At 44.4% G+C, this 18,398-nt stretch overlaps 1 protein-coding gene across 4 annotated transcripts in view; it reads left to right on the top strand.

The window, feature by feature from the left end:
* Positions 1 to 4,562: 4,562 nt before the first annotated feature.
* Positions 4,563 to 18,398, top strand: part of Pex5 (peroxisomal biogenesis factor 5) — a 20,219-nt gene continuing 6,383 nt past the window's right edge. Inside the window, exons 1-10 of one of the 4 annotated variants that reach the window (XM_008825346.3) lie at positions 4,563 to 4,634; positions 5,183 to 5,345; positions 5,621 to 5,656; positions 6,774 to 6,906; positions 7,102 to 7,233; positions 16,049 to 16,154; positions 16,625 to 16,715; positions 17,105 to 17,215; positions 17,480 to 17,575; positions 17,916 to 18,035. In XM_008825346.3, coding sequence (XP_008823568.1) covers positions 5,199 to 5,345; positions 5,621 to 5,656; positions 6,774 to 6,906; positions 7,102 to 7,233; positions 16,049 to 16,154; positions 16,625 to 16,715; positions 17,105 to 17,215; positions 17,480 to 17,575; positions 17,916 to 18,035 — 972 coding nt within the window. In that variant the 5' untranslated portion in view covers positions 4,563 to 4,634; positions 5,183 to 5,198. The remainder of the gene's footprint in view (positions 4,635 to 5,182; positions 5,346 to 5,620; positions 5,657 to 6,773; positions 6,907 to 7,101; positions 7,234 to 16,048; positions 16,155 to 16,624; positions 16,716 to 17,104; positions 17,216 to 17,479; positions 17,576 to 17,915; positions 18,036 to 18,398) is intronic. The other 3 variants (XM_008825348.3, XM_029559798.1, XM_008825349.3) reach the window with 3 other exon arrangements.

Genomic DNA, 18,398 nt, shown 5'->3' with positions numbered 1-18,398 from the left:
GTCAGGATGGCCTTGATCTTACAGAGATCTGCCCATCTTTTCCTGGGATTGAAGGCATGTGCCACCACAATCAGCTTGTTGGCTCCATTCTTAAAGCTTCTGTTTCTCAGTATTGCCACACTGGGGACAAGCTTCCACTACATGATTCATCAAAGGACACACCCAAACTGTATCCAAACCATAGCAGTTATCCTCCATCATTCATATGCTGAAGCACATCCCCAATGTAATAGAATTAGGAGGTGGAGCCTGAGAGGTGATTAGCTGATCAGGACTTTGGCATCCTGAATGGGACAGTGCCCCTTTGAAAGCGATCCCAGAGCTAGCTAGCCTCTTATTTCCTATGGGATGCAGTGAGAAGGTCCTGACCAGACACTGAATCTGCTGGTGCTTCTTCTTAGACATTTTAGCCTTCGGAACTTCGAGAAATAAGTGTGTATTGTTTATAAGCCACCCAGTGTAAGGTGTTTTATTATACACTAAATGGGCTGGCACAGGGGTAAAGGATGTGTGTACAGCAGCATCCTTGTTAGTATCTAGGGAATTCCCTGATAGACCGCCAGGGGTTGGAGGTAGGTACTTTGAACTCAAAGCTAGGTGTGTAGTGCTGGGTATGCCTGGGAATTTCTAGATATTGCTACTCTGAACAAACTGAGATTTGTCCAGGGCCTGGCTTTTGAAATTGCTGCATCTCACCACACATCCAGATTTCTTCTTTTGCCTAATTGCCTCTGTCAATGATGACCAGTAAGGCTGAAAGGAGTGACAGGTAACTGCAACCAATGGACACTTTCAGAAGTACCTGTCTGAGGTGGTACCTTGATTTGCAATTTCTAGAGCATGGAAACATCTATCACTCTGCATATATGTAATTTAATTAAAAAACTACAGAAACAGAGCTGGGGATGCAGCTCAGTGGCAGAGTACTTGCACATCATGGCAAGGCTCTGGATGGGATCCTTATCCTCAGACTCTATAGGCCATATTTTAAATTGGGCAGAAGATAGTTGGGGAAGGTGTGGATGGGGAGGGGATCTAAATGCCATCAAACTATATTGTATGAAATTTGCAAAAATCCAATTAAAATTAAATATTTATTTGTTTATATTATGCCTGTGAGCATTTTGCCTGCATGTTTGTTAGTGAACCTCTGTATGCAATGCCCATAGAGGCCAGAAGAGGGCATCAGATCACCTGGAATGCTGGATGATTGTTAGTTGCCATGTGTATGTTGGGAACTGAACTGGGGTCTTATGCAAAAGCAGCCAGGGCTCTTAACTGTTGAGCCATCTATCTTGCCCCTGGATCCACATTTTTTTAAAAAATTAAATATTTTATTTATTATTTTTATTTTATGTGTATGCATGCATTGCCTGCATGTAAGTAAGTGCACCCACGTTGTGCAATGCCCGCAGAGGTCAGAAGAGGCTACCGGATCTCCTGGGACTGGAGTTACAGACAGTTGTTAGCTGCCATGTGGGTGCTGGGATTCGAACACGGGTCTTCTGCAAGAACAGTCAGTGTTCTTAACCGCTGAGCCATCTCCCTAGCCCTTTTGGTCTTTTTGAGACAGGGTTTCCCCTGTAGCCACAGCTGGCCTGGAACTCACTATGTAGACCAGGCTGGCCTTGAACTTGTAGAGATCTGCCTGCCTCTGCCTCCTGGGTGCTGGGATTAAAGGTGTGTGCTACCATTCAAGAGCATGGACTCTGGAACAGACTATCTAGGTCAGAGGTCTGCAAACCATGGCCTGATCTGCTCCCTGTCTTTGCAGAGTCTAAAAGCTAAGTACTTTTTTTTCACACTTTAAAGTGATTGAAGTCAAAATAATAATATTTGATGACTTGAAAGTTACATAAAACTCTAGCTTCAGAGTTCACAACAAGCTTGACAGAAAACATCTATGCTTATTCCATAGACATTACTGTGAAACAACCGCATAGCAGAGTATCTATGGCAGGTGACTGGACTGCAATGTGTTTATTGTTTCTTTACAAAGTTTGATGATGCTGGCCTAGGTTCAAATCCCAACTTTTTAGTTCACTATCATAACCCTGGGGAAGTCACAACATCTCTGGGTCTCAGTTTCCTCATCTGGAAAATGGAATGAGTTAGTATTAATACTTATTATGAGGATTACATAAACCAACATTTTGCAAGTACTTAAACTGTCTCGGGGCTGGAAAGATTGCTCAGGGTTAAGAGCACTGGTTATTCTTGCAGAGGACCCGGGGTTTGGTTCGCAGCACCTACATGGCAGCTAACAACTGTCCTGACTCCAGTTTCAGGGGATCTGACACCGTCTTCTGTCCTCTGTGGACACTGGACATTATGGGTGTACTTATACACATGTAGGCAATACACTCATACACATAATAAAAAATAACAAAATACTAACAGTCAAACATGCCTGGCATGTGGTAAATGCATTATGTGTCTGAAATTGGAAGTCTATAGCTTGGTAACTTGAATCAGCTTAATATTAAGGAATAAGGAAAAGTACATTTATTTTTAGTTTACAAACATTACTTCTTATATGGATAGAATAATAATTTAAAGTTGAATCTAGATTAACAAAATCTAGGATTTCAAATCTATAACTTTAATAAGTTAAATATTAAGCAATCTCAGTAATTTCATTAGTCTTGTCTGAGAAGCAATATGGTATAATGAGCTGGTATTCGGAGTTACGTTTACATTGATTTTTAAAAAAATATTAAAAATTTTTGTGTATGTGTGTGTGAGTGTAGGCATATGCATGCCATTGTGTGTGTGTGTGTGTGTGTGTGTGTGTGTGTGTGTGTGTAGAGGTCAGAGGACACCTCTCAGTTCTCTCCTGCCACCTTGTGGGATGGGGGATTGACCTAAGGCCATAAGGCCTGTGTGCAAACACCTCTACTCACTGAACCATCTTGTCAGCCCTGCTTGCATTCATTTTTGACTTCCTAGATGTTTGATTCAGGGAATGTCTTATTTGTAAAACAGGATTAGTAATCTTTTTCTTAGGGGTATTATCAAGATTATGATGATTAAAAAGGGTTAATGCTCCTCAAGTGTTTAGTGCAACACTTGGGGCTTAAAAAGCATTTCATAAGCATCAGTTATTATTATTACCATTCTCCCAAAAGCTTGGAATAGTGAACTGCTGGTAATCAGTAGCTAAACTTTTAGCAAAGCGGAAGCGTGTGGAGTGTTCTGAGTGCTACTGGAAGATACCTTTCTTTTTCCTTGATGTTCTGAAATTCAAACGCATCATATGCTTTCAGTTAAACACAGCTTTCTCCAGTAAACCTCTTATTTAGAGTATTTACCTTCCCAGAGGGCATCCTTTCCTCCTTGGTGTGGTTTAATTTACTAGGTGCTAGGTATTTTCCTTACAATGGTTGCCCTGGGAATAGTGGACACTCAAGGACTGGGATTTGTGGTCAATAGAAAAATGGGGTCAGGGCCTCTGAAAGACCTGAAAAGGTACGAAAGACAGAAACGTTACAGTGTTCTGTTCTGCTCAACCATTCCATTTCACTGTAGCTGTTAGGGAAACTTAACTTTTTCCTAGGGATGAATTTACACAGCCAAGCCCCTGTGCTCCCCAGGGAGTCTACCTTTGAAATCTTCAAGGCAGCAAAGAACCAAGCCTGCCCCAGGGCGCCACCTGCTGCCCATCTGCCTCCTCTCCCTCATCCTGGGAAGGGCTGGTTTTGCCTCTCAGGTGCTAACCCTATCCTAGCCCACCTACCTACCTTTGAACCCCATCTGCCCTTGACATCAGGTACTCCCTTGGTCTTGGACCCAGGTGAAATATCAGGGTTTGTTTCCCAGTGACCTTGAAGTTTGACACCTGAGCCAATTCTCTGGCAGGTGGTGGAGCCTGAGGCTTGGGCTCATGTTCCGTGATCAAAGGTATTTCTGGCCACATGTTCTTCCAACCTGGAGTGGTGGGAATTAGGCCATCGTGACCTTGACCAGTGGAGAGGGTGGGAGGACAGAGAGGTGACTCACTGCACCGGTCCTGCTCCTTACCGGTTTGCGGTCTCAGGGTGCGTTGGACCCTATTTTAATCACCAGAATTTGTCATCATCCGGCGCTATTTTCCCCAGTACGCGGAGATGGTAGAGCAATTGGGGGCAGGCCTCCGTCTCCATGGAGACTGTGACGCTAACTTGAAGGTGGTCAGGCCTAGGAAGCTGGAGCAGGCCCCAGAAATTTTCCGGGTCGGCCTTTCTCTTCGCCGTCAGAGGCGGGTTTAGAGGAAGAAACTGAGGCCCAGGAAGGGTAGCTGAGCCCAGGATTCTGCGCCCTTGGCTTTCTTCCAAAGCCCGAGAAGCCCCTCTTGGCTCCATTCTTTGAATTTTCCACTAAATAAATCCTAGCTTCGAGGGTCCCATTGGTGAGATCCTGGAACGTATAGCCCACGACTTCACCTTTAAGGCTCTCTTCCCCTTTAAGACTCTCGGCTCCTCCCGTCAGGCTGAGCAGACTTCAGGCCCCGCCCCCTCACTCGGTTCAGTTTGGGCCCCGACGCGACCGGCGCGGCTCCTTTAAGGCCGAGCCCCGCCCCCTGGCTCCCCGCCCCCTCCCATCCTCCACCCCCCGGACCGGGTGTCCCGGCGGGTCGTGCAGCTAGGCGAGCGGCGGTGAGCGCCGGACCCCGAGGGGGCGCGGGGTCGAGGCTGAGCTGTGGCCTCCGCAGCGGGCTTCTTGCGGGTCGGGGCGGTGATGGGGTCGGGAGCGCTGGGCCTGGATCGGAGCAGCGGGGGAGGGGCTCAGGTGACGCGGGAGGGACGGGGTCCCTGCAGCAATCGCCTGACTCCTGGGTGAGGGATCCGGGTGCGGTGGGGAGGCGTTCCCGCCCTCCCTGGTCCAGCTAGTGTCCCCCGCCATTGATGAAGCTGCTCCCTTGGGACCCAGGCCCCTTTGTGGGGCGGCTGTTGGCGGGTTTTGCCTCTGCGGGAGGAGCCCGAACTCTAAGCGGTGGCTTTTGGCGGGTGTGTGTGTGTGACAGGAGGACACAGGACTCCCCTTGGGCTGCGGACGGAGGTGGCGGGTGGCTAGGCTGTCACCTCCTGGCAGCCCGAAGGGTTGTGAGACCATCGTGAGCTCACCTGCACCAGATAAGGGGCTGAGGAGTGGGTTGGGAAAGAGTCTGGCTCGGGGACTTTAGTTCCAACCCTCTGTCCATCAGAGAGCTGGTGGTCACCATGGCAATGCGGGAGCTGGTGGAGGGCGAGTGTGGGGGTGCCAACCCGCTCATGAAGCTGGCCACCCACTTCACCCAGGACAAGGCCCTGCGGCAGGAGGGACTGAGGCCTGGCCCCTGGCCCCCAGGAGCCCCAGCCGCTGAGACGGTGAGTGCGCCAGGGTTGGGGAGCCCAGGTGGCGGGCTGGGATGGAGGGGCCGTTTGTACACCCCCAGATAACTACTTTCTCTGTAACAGCAGTTACCGCTTAATAACACTGTACTGAGTACCTGTGCATCTTTGTGTATGAGGACAGCTATTTTATAGACAAAGAAGCGGAGGCTTTGTGAAGTTTCCTGTCTTGACTAAGATCATATAAGTGATAGTTAGAATTGGACTGTATTCTCTTGGACTTCCTCACCCCCTTCCCTTTTCTGCCTTAGGTCTCAAAGCCGTTGGGAGTAGGCTCTGAAGATGAGGTAAATATAACAAATCTCTTTTCTGTCTGTTTTTTTGTCTATGGTGATTTATTATTATTATTAATTATTATTATTATTATTATTATTATTATTATTTATTTTGTAGTTTTCTTTTTAAATTTCTCTCCCTGTAGCCACAGCTGGTCTGGAATGCACTATGTAGACCAGGCTGGTCTGGATCTCCATCTGCCAGAGTGAGGAGTGCTGGTATTAAAGGTGTGGGCTGTCACACCTGGCTGATTTTTTACTTTTATTTTTGGTCTTTTGAGACAGGGTCTCCCTGTAGCCCCGGGCTGGAACTCTCCATGTAGACCAGACTGGCCTCCATCTCACTGAGCCTTTGCCTCCCAAATGCTGGGATTAAAGGCCTGTGCCACCATGCCTGACTCTTTTTTTTTTCACTTTTAAACAGCCCACTCATACTCTCCTCATCAAATGAGATTTATCTGCTAGTGTGTATTTTTTCCTTTTTAAAATATTCTTTGCGTTTCCATATCTATAAATAAAATTTTTTTCCTTTCTTTAAAAAATATTTTATTGGCTGGTCGTGGTGGTGCTCGCCTTTAACCCCAGCACTCGGGAGGCAGAGGCAGGCGGATCTCTGTGAGTTCAAGGCCAGCCTGGTCTACATAGTCTTTAGTCTTAGCACTCAGGAGGCAAAAGCAGTTGGATCTCTGTGAAATTGAGGCCATCCTGGCCTATATAGTGAGTTCTAGGACAGCTGTGGCTACAGGGAGACCCTGTCTCAAAAAGACCAAAAAATTTTTTTATTATTTATATTTAATATGTATGAGTATATGGCCTGAATAAGTGCACCTGTGTCATGCAATGCCCATGAAAGTCAGAAGGGGGCATGGAATCCCCTTGGAACTGGAGTTATGGTTGGTTGTTAGTCACCATGTGGGTGCTGGGAATTGAACCTAGGTCTTCTGCAAGAGCAGCCTGTGTTCTTAACTGCCGAGCCATCTCTCCAGTCCCTCCCCCCCCATTTTTTTTCTTTATGTGTCTATAGCTTCTGTTTTTCTTCGATCTGACATCAGTATTCTCCATACAATGGACCCTGACCCTTGCTAAGTCTTTCTGAAATCAATGGTCATTTCACCATCTCTCTTGATAGTTGGTGGCAGAATTCCTGCAGGACCAGAATGTTCCCCTTGTATCCCGAGCCCCTCAGACCTTCAAGATGGATGATCTCTTGGCAGAGATGCAGGAGATTGAACAGTCAAACTTTCGCCAGGCTCCCCAGAGAGGTGGGTTCAGGGTCTGGTGATAGAGGACACCACTGTTTTCTGTGCAAGGAGGTCAGAGGACCTCCATGCTTTGATCCTGCTGGCATCAGGAAACTGAGTTGCAGAGGAGGCGAAGGAAGTGCTTCTGTGCACTCTGGAATTTTCGTGAAGGAGCCATAGATGCTTGTTCTCTTAGTGTTCTCTCTCTCTTCAAAGCCCCTGGTGTGGCAGACTTGGCCTTGTCTGAGAACTGGGCCCAGGAGTTTCTTGCAGCTGGAGATGCTGTGGATGTAACTCAGGATTATAATGAGGCTGACTGGTCCCAAGAATTCATCGCTGAAGTTACAGGTGAGACTTGTCATGGAACAATCTAGACTAGTTCCCGTGGAGCATTTAAAGTTCCGTTCTGATGTCCTAATTCCTTTTAGGATATAAGGTGATTTTGAATACTAAAGACTTTTCTGGCCTCTGGATTCATTTTTTTGTAGGGTACTAGATGTGATATGTTATAGTGGTATTGAAGAAATAACTAAACAGAAGACTGGTTTGATGGAGTAAGATGAGAGAGAGAGAGAGGAAAAAAGGGAGGGAGGGAGGGACGGAGAGAGAATGAATATGAATATGAGGGAGGTTAGGTCTACCTCTTTATTTTTGGAGACTATTGCTTTAGTGTAGTGGAGAGGAGCGCCAGAGATTGGATGGATGGCTCAGGAAGAGAGAAATATTCACCGTAGCACCTGGGATTCTGGCATTAAGTCATCTTGAATAGAACTGGGGCCTGGGACAGTATGATTGTGGAGTTCAAAGGCTTGAAGTATATTAGGCTGTCAGTGTATCTGTAGGTTCCCCATCTGTAGATTCAACCAACAGTAGATGGAAAATATTTGTAAATAATTAGGTATGTACTAAACACATCTATTTAGTTTTTAAACAGGATCTCTTGTAGCCAAGCTGGACTTCAACATCCTATTAACTGAGATTGATCTTGAACTCCTGATCTTCCCAGCTTAGCCTCTTGAGTACCTGGATGACAGGTGTGAATCACCATACTTGGCTATGTGTATATTTCATTATTCCCGAAATAATAGAATATAACCATCTAGAGATGATTTGAAATAATGGGAGGATGGCTTATATGCAAATATATAATTTTATATAAGAGACACGTCTGCAGTTTTTGTGTCTGTTTGAGGTTCAGGAATCATTCCTTCAGTGATACTGAGGAATGACTAAATGGTCTTTGAGAGCAAAGACCATCTATGATGATAAAAATTAATATTAGCTGTTTAGTTATTGTGTTCTGAGCCATGTTCAGTGGTTTGAATGCATTATTCATTTATCCCCATGAGAGCCCCAAGTTCTGCCTTCTGTTTTTAGACTACTTTTTAGATAAGAATCCTGAGGTTTTGAGGAAAAGTAACTTGCTTAAGGAAACACAGCTTTGTAAGTGATGTAGTTTTTTTATTTAAATAGAATATCTTTTATTTATTCATACATGTAAATAATGCATCTTGATTATATGTACCCAAGCTCCCCTTCCCCCTCCCCTTAGGAACCCCCAACTCCTCCCACTCCCCCAGGCACCCCCAACACTCCCCCTCCTCCTTTCATGTCCTCTCAAGTGAGTTCATGACTGCACTGGTTATGTCCCGTCCAGAAGACAGCATTTCACGGTATTCCTCTGGCTCTTACGTTCTTTCTGCCCCCTCTCTCTCGCTCTGTGTGTGTGTGTGTGTGTGTGTGTGTGTGTGTGTGTGATAGATGTCCCACTTAGGGCTGAACACTCAATAGTTACTTATTCTCAGCACTTAGAATAGTTATGGATCTCTGCATTAATTGCTGACAACTATAGGGAGAAGCTTCTCTGACCAAGGATGAGGGCTACATTAATGTAGGGTTGAAGCATACATATTTAGAAAGCAGTTTGACAATAGTAGTAGATTCCTCCTTGGAGTGTATGTGAGATTTGAATCCGGGTTTTGAGTAATTCCAGACCCTTTGAACTCAACTGTTATTCTATTCTACAAGGCGTGCAGTTTATGCTCTTTCTTGGCTGTAGACTTAAGGGTCTCTGCTTAATGTGTGGCTTTCTGTCTCGCTGGGGATTGATTCTTCTGTGCTAAGCCTGTCTGATTAGGGCAAAGGGGAAGGGCAGTGTGTTTTTGCCTCCCTCTTCCTGGCTACTCAAAAAAAAAAGAAGCATTGTTTGCTTTGTTCCACGTTAAAGAATCAAGAATGATAAAAGATACAAATGAAGAAAGCTGCAAAGAGTCTAGCTTTCAGGAAGGTCACATCATCATCATTTATGAAGTTTTCTGAGATTATGGGCCCTAATTGGTTTCTCTGCCCTCCTAAAGATAGGACTTCCTTCACACACAAGAGAAAACCCCCAGAACCTAACAACCAGTGTAAGCTATTGGTCTCCATCAGAACTCCCTTTCCCAAAGTAAGGTAGAATTAACAGTGCTCCTGTTCATTATTGGTGCTCAGCACTTTGTGTTAACCATCTTCACCACTGTGGCAGGGTATCTGGCATAATGTACGGAAAAGGGGTTTCTTTTGGCTCACAGCTTTGGGGGTCACATTCAGTTAATTCTAGGCCTGTGGTGAGAAAACGTTGTGTCAGGAGAGCCTGTGTCAAAACTACTTACATCATGGCAGACAGGAAGCAGAAAAAAATTGTGCTTCTTGCTTTCTCCCCCCTGTTAACTCTTCATGCCCCAGCCTTATGAGATGGTACAGGCATATTTAGGATGGTTCTTCTCCACTTTGTTAATCCTCCTGAAAGCACACCCTCGGACATACCTAGAGGAGTGTTTTACTGATCTAGGCATCTGTCGGCCCAATGAAGACAGCAAGATTTATCACCAACGCTTCATATTCTTTGTTTTGTTTTTGATTTTCTGAGACTTTGTCTCCCTGTAGCCCCTAGCTGTGTAGCCCATATCTCAGAGATCCGCCTGCCTCTGCCTCCAGAGTACTGGGATTGAAGGCGTGCACCACCACACCTGGCCATGCTTCTTATTCTTAAATTCCTTTGCTTTTTACATGACACTTAGAATGTAGGTATTTTTCACATTAGTATTATTATTATTGTTCCTTTTTTATTTGGTGTTGGGGATTAAACCTAGGAGGTCATGCGTGCTGGGCACATGCTTTACTATCTTAGCCCTGATAATTGTAAAATGTTAACATTTTGTGGAAATGTTATTTTAGAAATAACAGAAAAAAGGTTTAGGAAACAGATTTAGAAAGGTATAAAAAGCTTTGTACAGAGTACAGAGAGCATCAGTAAGGGCATACGCACACTCATGCCTGTTTGTTCTTAGGCTCCACGCTTTTGAAAACTATTACTCAAAAGGTGAGACTGTTCCCTGTGGAATTGCCTCAAGTCAGAATCTGAGGTGTGGCAAAGATCTTCTGCCAACAGAACCTTTCCGGTTTCACACAAACCTTAAACCAAGTGAGACATCTTAGTACAGAGACGACTTTGGTAATGTTGGACATTAGTTATTTTCAGTAATTCAAAAGTAACAAGCAAACAAACATACAAAACCCAAACTATTATTGCAACTAGTAAGAGTCTAGATTTTGTTAAAATTAATTGCTCAAGTGAAGTCTTCCTTAACCTGTAAGTGGAAACAGCTTTAGAAAAACATGTTAGACCTGTGTCACCTGTTAACTTGTCTTGGGAAGGCTCTTCTGTTTTGCATATTCTTTTGGCACTGTTTCTGCTTCACAGAGATGGATGTGGGTACCTGGAAGGGGGAACCTGAGTTGTCTGAAATTGTCTTCTTGTAGTACTGTATTGCTTTGCATATATAGTAGGTCTTTGGTAGTGAATTGAGATTCGGGAGAAAAAGCTAAAAGAATTAAAAAAAATTTTTTTTTTTTTGGTCTTTTTGAGACAGGGTCTTCCTGTAGCCTCAGCTGTTCTGGAACTCACTATGTAGACCAGGTTGGCCTCGAACTCCCAAAGATCCACCTGACTCTGCCTCCCGAGTGCTGGGATTAAAGGCGTGCGCCACCACGCCTGGCAAGAATTTAATTTTCTAGAAGTTCATTTTTAAACAATATTTTTATTGATTCTTCGAGAAATTTTTTTGGTCTTTTTGAGACAGGGTCTCCCTGTAGCCACAGCTGGCCTGGATTTGCTATGGAGACTAGGCTGGCCTTGAACTCACAGAGATATGCCTGCTTCTGCCTCCTGAATGCTGGGATTAAAGGTGTGTGCCACCAAACCCAGCGATTCTTTGAGAATTTTATACAGTGTATTTTGACCATATTCAGACCGCCCCCATCTTCATCCTCATCCTTCTACCCCTCCTGCCCCTGACTTCATGTCCTCTATTATTTTTCCTTTCTTGAAGGCCTATCGAGCCTAATTTGTGTTCCCCACAAATTAGATCCATCCCCTGGAGCCTGGTCAATTTACCAGGCTGATTCTCTCTCTCCTAGCAGCTATCAGTTACCTATAGATCCTCAGCTAGAGCTGGGGTTTCCTGCCCATCCCCTCCTCCATGCTGGGTTTTAGTCTGGCTTGGCTTGCACAGGTCTTATCAGTGCTGTGAGTTCATATGTGCAACTGCCTGGTGGTGTCCAGACAAGTTTCCTTATATTCATCCACTGTCTCTGGCTCTTACAGTCTTTCCACCCATTCTTCCTCAATGATCCCTGGCCTTGGGAGGAGATTGCATGATAGAGGTTTCCCGTTTATGGCTGAGCACACTGCAGTCTCTTATTCTCTGCATGTTGATCAGTTGTGAGTCTCTGTGCTACTAATCATTTGCTGCAAGAAGCAGCTTCTCTGGTGAGAGATGCACTGATCTATGGGTGCAATGATAAGTCCTTAGGAGTCAGTTTTTGTGTCTGTTTAGTAGACTAATAGTAGTGGGTTCTCCCCTGTGGCCTGTGACCTGTCTAATAATTCATTAAAAAAAGAATCTTTCTCTTAGTATTTATGGCTGGTACGTCAGTGATATAGGTTAGCTGTTGTTTTATGGATAAGTAGATTTTGAGACAGGATCTTACACTCTTTTAAGGTATTAATTATTTTGTTTTTGGTATTGTGAGACAGTCTTACTGTGCAGCCCTGGTGTTTGAAGCTATGCTAGGCTGGCTTAAACTCTTGTCTGTCCCTCTGGGTATTGAGATTACAGGCATGTACCACCATGCCTGGCTTATTGTATTTTTTTGAGGCAGGGTCTTACTGTGGTAGCCCAGGATGACTTTGAACTCACAGTTCTGCCTCAGCATTCTAAGGTCTGGGATTTTAGGCATGTGCCATGATACCCTGCAGATTCTTATTTAAAAAAAATCCATTTTTAATATTCTAGAATTATTCAAAAGGAAACTTGGAGCTTATCTTTTTACTTTAGTTTTTTTTTTAATTTGGAAATTGATTACAGTTTTACTGGTATTTGAAAAGACAAGAAAAAGAACAGGAAAGTTCTGTATACCAGTTTCCCAGTTTCCCAGTTTTCCCAGTATTAATGGTAATACTTTGCCTAAGTCTTAGTTATGTGTAGTGCTACAGTCAGGAAATTGTCCTTGGTACAGTCCACAGAGCTCATTGGTTTCACCAGTTTTATGTCATTGTCTGTGTGAATAGTTTTATGCAGCTTCATCACATGTGTAGATGTGTAAGTGCCATCTGTCAGGAGCTTGTCCATCGTCATTCAGGACTGCACACACACATTTTTTTTTTTTTTTTTTTTTTTTTGTCTATCATATTTCCTGATTTCCTTAATTTATCCTGAAGGTTCTGGCCAATTCTGCACTAGAAACCTGCTCCAACAAGAGAATTAAATAAAATAACCAAAAGAATATCACTTTGGGCTGGAGAGATGGTTCAGTGGTCAAGAGCACTGACTGCTCTTGCAGAGGTCCTAGGTTCGATTTCCAGCCCTTCCACCGCCCCATAACAGCTAACAACTGCCTGTAACTCCAGTTCCAGGAGATTCAACATCTTCTTCTTGCCTCTGCAGGCATTGCACACATGCACATGGTGCACTTATAGGCAGGTAAAACACTCATATAGAATGAAAATCAATACTTTTTGCCGGGCATGATGGCTCACAGCTTTAATTTCAGCCCTTGGGAGGCAGAGGTAGGTAGATCTCTGTGAGATCAAGACCAGCCTGGTCTATATAGTGAGTTTTAAGCCAACAGGGGCTACAGGGAGGCCTTGTCTCAAAGACTGGAAAAAAAAAAAAAGTATCACTTAGCTTCACAATCTTTTTTGAGTAATTCTTACAAAAAATCAGATCCATTTGGATATGCCTGAGATCAAAGCAGCTAAGACCGGAGGAGGGGAAGGCATTGTCCTGGTCACATATAACAGTAGAGTTAAAGCCAACAACTTAGGTATCAGATTCATAATGTTCACCTCATACAACTTCTTGCTTGTGCATTCATGCTGTCTAAGCATATCTACTACAAGTTGAAAAATTAAATACTCAGAACTTCCTACCCTTATCAGTGTATGTTTCTGTGGAAAAAAATGTAGATTCTAGAGTCAGCCTAGGGTCACCTATATTCAACATGTCAGAGAAGTTACTTAAATTTCTTTTTTTAAAAAAATATTTTATTATTTTTTTTAACGTGTATGAGTGTATTGCCTGCATGTTTGTGAGCGTACCCATGTCGTGCAATGCTGCGGAGGTCAGAAGAGGACTTTGGATTCCCCTGGAACTGCAGTTAAGGACGATTTATAGCTGCCATGTGGATCCTGGGACACGAACCCTAGTCCTCTGCAAGAGCAGTCAGTGCTCTCAACTGCTGAGCCATCTCTCCAGTCCCATGTTACTTAAACTTCTAAGTCTTCATTTCCTAATCTATAAAACAGAGATAATGACAGATTCTTCATGGGGTGTCTGCAAAGATAAAGCATAGTAACAGTGTTAGCTACTTGCCATTACTGTAGAAAGTATCACAATGAGATGATTATTCTCTCTATTCCATAGCCTCTTCCTCTAGTCAGGAGCAAGGGAAGATAACTGTTACCTATAGGATCCAGAGAGCTGAATCTGTAGTTATTTAGAATCATTGAAATTAAGCCAGGCGTGGTGGCGCACGCCTTTAATCCCAGCACTCAGGAGGCAGAGGGAGGAGGATCTCTGTGAGTTCAAGGCCAGCCTGGTCTACATAGTGAGTTCTAGGACAGCTGGGGCTACAGGATAAACCCCTTTCTAAAAAAAAAAAAAAAAAAAAAAAAAAAAAAGAAACCTTGAAATTAAAACATCAATATTATAATCCCAAACAATTGCTACTATATTATGTATTGTATGAGTTATATTTATTTATAATTAGGTATGTGTATTCTGAGACCCTTGGTCTTTTGATTTTTTTTTAGATTTTGACATTACTTTTTCAGATTTTGGGGTTACTCTGTTGAAATTATTCAGGCAAAGTCTCAGGTAAACTGGAATGTACTTTAATACTGAGTGGATAAATGCGCCTTCTTGGTATTAAAAACAGTGACAGCCAGACCTTCAAATTGGGGACAAAGACTGGATGACCATGCCAGCATCTGGTATGTAAAGATGTGGACACAGAGCAGATGACAGGAGCCAAGGCTCCTGCCTTCGCTGCTCCTTATTCTTCAGGAGCACTGATCTGCCTCCTGGCTGTTTGGTTTCTTGTCCCAGGATGATTGGACAAAGTCCGAGAGGTTGAGAAACAGTTTAGCACCCTCATTCAGTATGTTGCCTTGATAGTGTTTGTTCTGAAGTTACACAGTACCCTTTGTAACTAGAGCTTCAGGATAACTTTAGAATTACACTGAAAAAAAAAAAACTGAGAAAACAAAACATGACCTCTTAAAATGAATTAAAGTGTCAAAGGAGTGCAGTGTTGTGGCTCATGCTTATAATCTCAGCACTCCAGAGGCTGAAACAGTGGATCCTGGGTTCAGGGCCAGCCTGGACTACATAGTGCAATCCCGTCTTTAAAAAACCCAAACAGGACCAGGTGTGGTGGTACACACTTTTCATCCCAGCACTGGGGGATGGGTGGGTGGGGGTGGACAGAGGCAGGTGGATCTCTGTGAGTTTGAGGCCAGCCTGGTCTACATAATGACAGCTGAGGATAAAGGGAGACTGTGTCTCAAAAAAACCAAGCCAAACCCAAACAAACAAACAACACCAAACCCCCCAAACAACAACAAAGTCACAAAAGCCAGAGTAGTGTTAGCTTCTGGGTATAGGGGCCTGAGGAGCCTGTAGGGAACTGCAAGTATCTGGGACCTCATCATGGTGGGGTTGTGAGTATTATGTATTTATATGCGGTCATTAATTAAGCTGTGTGCTCAAGTTTGGTCCAGTCTATGCTTTTGTGCTTTGTATGTTTCCATTAAAAAATGGAAAAAAGCAGCGTAAGTAGGAAGAGCAGACCCCAAAGGCATGCTATGACTGAGTAGGATAGGCCCAGGCACCCGCTCTCCTGTTCTTTAGCTCCTCGCTGGTCCCTGCAGTTCTGCTGGTGCTCCCTGTTTCTTACTGAGGAGGACCATGAACTTTTAAGAATAAGAATTTGAGCTGGGCATGGTGGCGCACACTAATCCTAGCACTCAAGAGGCAGAGGCAGGTGAATTTCTGTGAGTTCAAGGCTAGCCTGGTCCACACAGCAAGTTTCAGGCCAGCTGCAGCTACAGGGAGACCCAGTTTCAAAAAAAAGTAAGAATTTGGAAGAATGGGAAAGAGGAAGGGAAAAAAGAAAAAGGGGAGTAAGAAAGTAATAGAGGGGGTGAGTACGATCAAAAGTCATTATCTGGATGTGTGGAAATGAAATAATGAATTCCTCTTTTTGTACAGAAGATAAGCTTTCTGTATGTAGGGTGTGCCCACCTTCAACTTTCAGTCCTCGTTTCAGCCTTGTGAGGGCTAGGATTACAGGTGTGTACCCACCTGAGTTTGGGCCTTCATCCTTTCCTGAGTCTCTTTAGTAGGTCTCCTGTTCCCAGCTGTCCATAAACTTCCATCTCAGGCCCTCTGGGAATGACTTAGCCATTGAAGAGGATGTTGGGTATTTAGTAGCATTTTCTTTTGACCAAACAGGGTTCTCTTTGCTTTGGCTTGACTAAGAGAGTCAATGGGTCTGTATTACTTTCTCTTTCCCTGATTTTACAATGAAGCCTTGGTGAGTTCCCAACTTTTCTTTGCAGACCCCTTATCAGTGTCCCCTGCCCAATGGGCTGAGGAATATTTGGAACAGTCTGAGGAGAAGCTGTGGCTGGGGGAGCAGGAAGGAACTACTACCACTGATCGCTGGTGAGTCCAATGTCTTCTTCCTGGGTTGTCATGGAGAGTATGGTATTGGACAGTTTTCCCAGCCTCCTCCATTTGCATCCTCCCCAGCTTACAGTCCTTTTTCTACTTTTTATGTTAACATTTCCACTAGCGTTTTGATATTTCACTGGTAGGCAGGAATCCTAACTGTTCCATCAGGGATTCATAACCGTCTTATGTACCTTGTTCTCATCAGCCTACTGCTGTCTAATCTTTCTGCAGAGCTGTGTTTGGGAAATGGAAAAGTAAAAATCACAGCCCTTTCCCATGTCCACCAAGATAGCCTTCTTTAATGTCAGTTGGAGTTGTAGCTCCTCAAATAGTGGAAAGTGTTATTTGCCTCACACCACTCCTTCATAGGAATTCTCTTTGCCATGGGCCAGGATTGGGGAAGACCACAGGAAAGTAGTGGCTGACTGGGCTGTAAGAGTAGTTTTTCTTCTTTGCCATAGGTACGATGAATATCATCCTGAGGAGGATCTGCAGCACACAGCCAGTGACTTTGTGGCTAAGGTGGACGACCCCAAATTGGCTAACTCTGAGGTGAGTCACATCCCTCACCGCTGTGCTCAGCAGAGCTGGGAGTGAAAGGTAGCGTCTCTCTTCCCTCATCCTCCTTAGCTGGAAAGAGGAGATGAAGGTTTAGAATTAGTTCTCCTCTCTGGAGAATGGAGACTCAGGGTCTTGCCTCTGCTTCCAGTATTTCCCTCATTTCTTTGTCTGCTAACCCCTTTTCTTTTCTGGTTTCTTCTCAACTCTGTAGACAGAAATCCCTTTGTTTTTGATCTCCGCTTTCAGGGCCTTTAGCATATCTTGATGCAGCTAGAGATGGTCAGAGGGAAGGGCGAGCACAGGTGAGGGAATGGGGATTACTGGGAGAACACACCCAGAAGCCCTGTCCCAAGGTGCCAATGTGTGTCTCTGTGCCCCAGTTCCTGAAATTCGTGCGGCAGATTGGCGAGGGCCAGGTGTCCCTGGAGTCCGTTGCAGGGTCGGGCCGAGCTCAGGCAGAACAGTGGGCAGCAGAGTTTATGCAGCAGCAGGTAGGACATTACCGCTTCCCAGTCCCCCTTCAGAGGTAGCTGGGGCCCTAGGCTTGGGTCAGTGTTCAGTGGTTCTAGATGGGGAAGGGAGGTTATTGACAGCGTGTCTTTCTTATAGCATCCAGATCCTGAGTGGGTGGGAAAAAGATTCTGAGATTGTTCTCAGAGCATCCAGACTGGTGGTATTTAGTTGGTTTTCAGTCAGTCTATGTTAGTGGGAGGAAAGTTGGTGGAGGTGGCACTGACCACCCTTCTTTGTCACAGGACACATCAGAAGCCTGGGTTGACCAGTTCACAAGACCAGTGAACAACACTTCTACCCTTGATATGGAATTTGAACGAGCCAAATCAGCTATAGAGGTGAGAACTGCTTTGGTAGAAGTAGGTGCCCTAAAGATCACAAGTATCCCATGGAGGAAGGTGGTATATTATTAATACCTGTTTCATAGTGTACTGGAATATCTGTCAGAGCCACATAGGTAAGGGGTGGGTGCTTTTAAAAAAACGCAAATTCTTAGACATCATTCCAGATTACTGCATTAGCTCTGGGGGTCTGCATTTTACAAAAGCTTTTCTGATGATTCCTGAACACATTGCAATTTAAGGCCTACTGCCCTAAGGGAATGCATCCCCATAGAGCTGAGGGCAGGTGGGTGGTCATGAAGCATCTCCTTTCTCTACCCGCTTCCCTTCCTTTCAGTCTGATGTCGATTTCTGGGACAAGTTGCAGGCAGAGTTGGAGGAGATGGCAAAACGGGATGCTGAGGCGCACCCCTGGCTTTCTGACTATGATGACCTCACATCGGTTTCCTATGATAAGGTAGAGCCCCCTTGATTTCTGGGTTCTAGAATTTGAAGAGCATTGCTTCACATTGAAACAATTATTTTTTAGCCTCTTTTTGGGAAAAGATGTCTGATTGATACCTTGGCTCCTGCTCTCCTTCAGTAATTGAATGTATATTTTATTCTTGAGATTAAGAGGTTGCTAAGAGTGCTCTTGTCAAATAGTGTCGTGATATAATGCCTAGGAAGGCTTGCACATGATGCATTAAGAACATACATGAAGTAGCTCTACTTTGGAGGTTAGAGTGGGGGCAATTTGATCTGTTGCTGACTCCTCTGGTAGAGAGTGGTGGTTGATAGGTTGCCCTGTCTCCACGCTATAATCTACTTTTTTTTTTTT

The sequence above is a fragment of the Nannospalax galili genome, unplaced genomic scaffold, assembly GCF_000622305.1.
Source record: "Nannospalax galili isolate Female #2095 unplaced genomic scaffold, S.galili_v1.0 scaffold589, whole genome shotgun sequence".
NCBI classification, from domain to species: Eukaryota; Metazoa; Chordata; class Mammalia; order Rodentia; family Spalacidae; genus Nannospalax; species Nannospalax galili.
The sequence above is the reverse complement of the archived record's forward strand: the minus strand, read 5'-3'. Positions and strand labels throughout refer to the sequence as shown.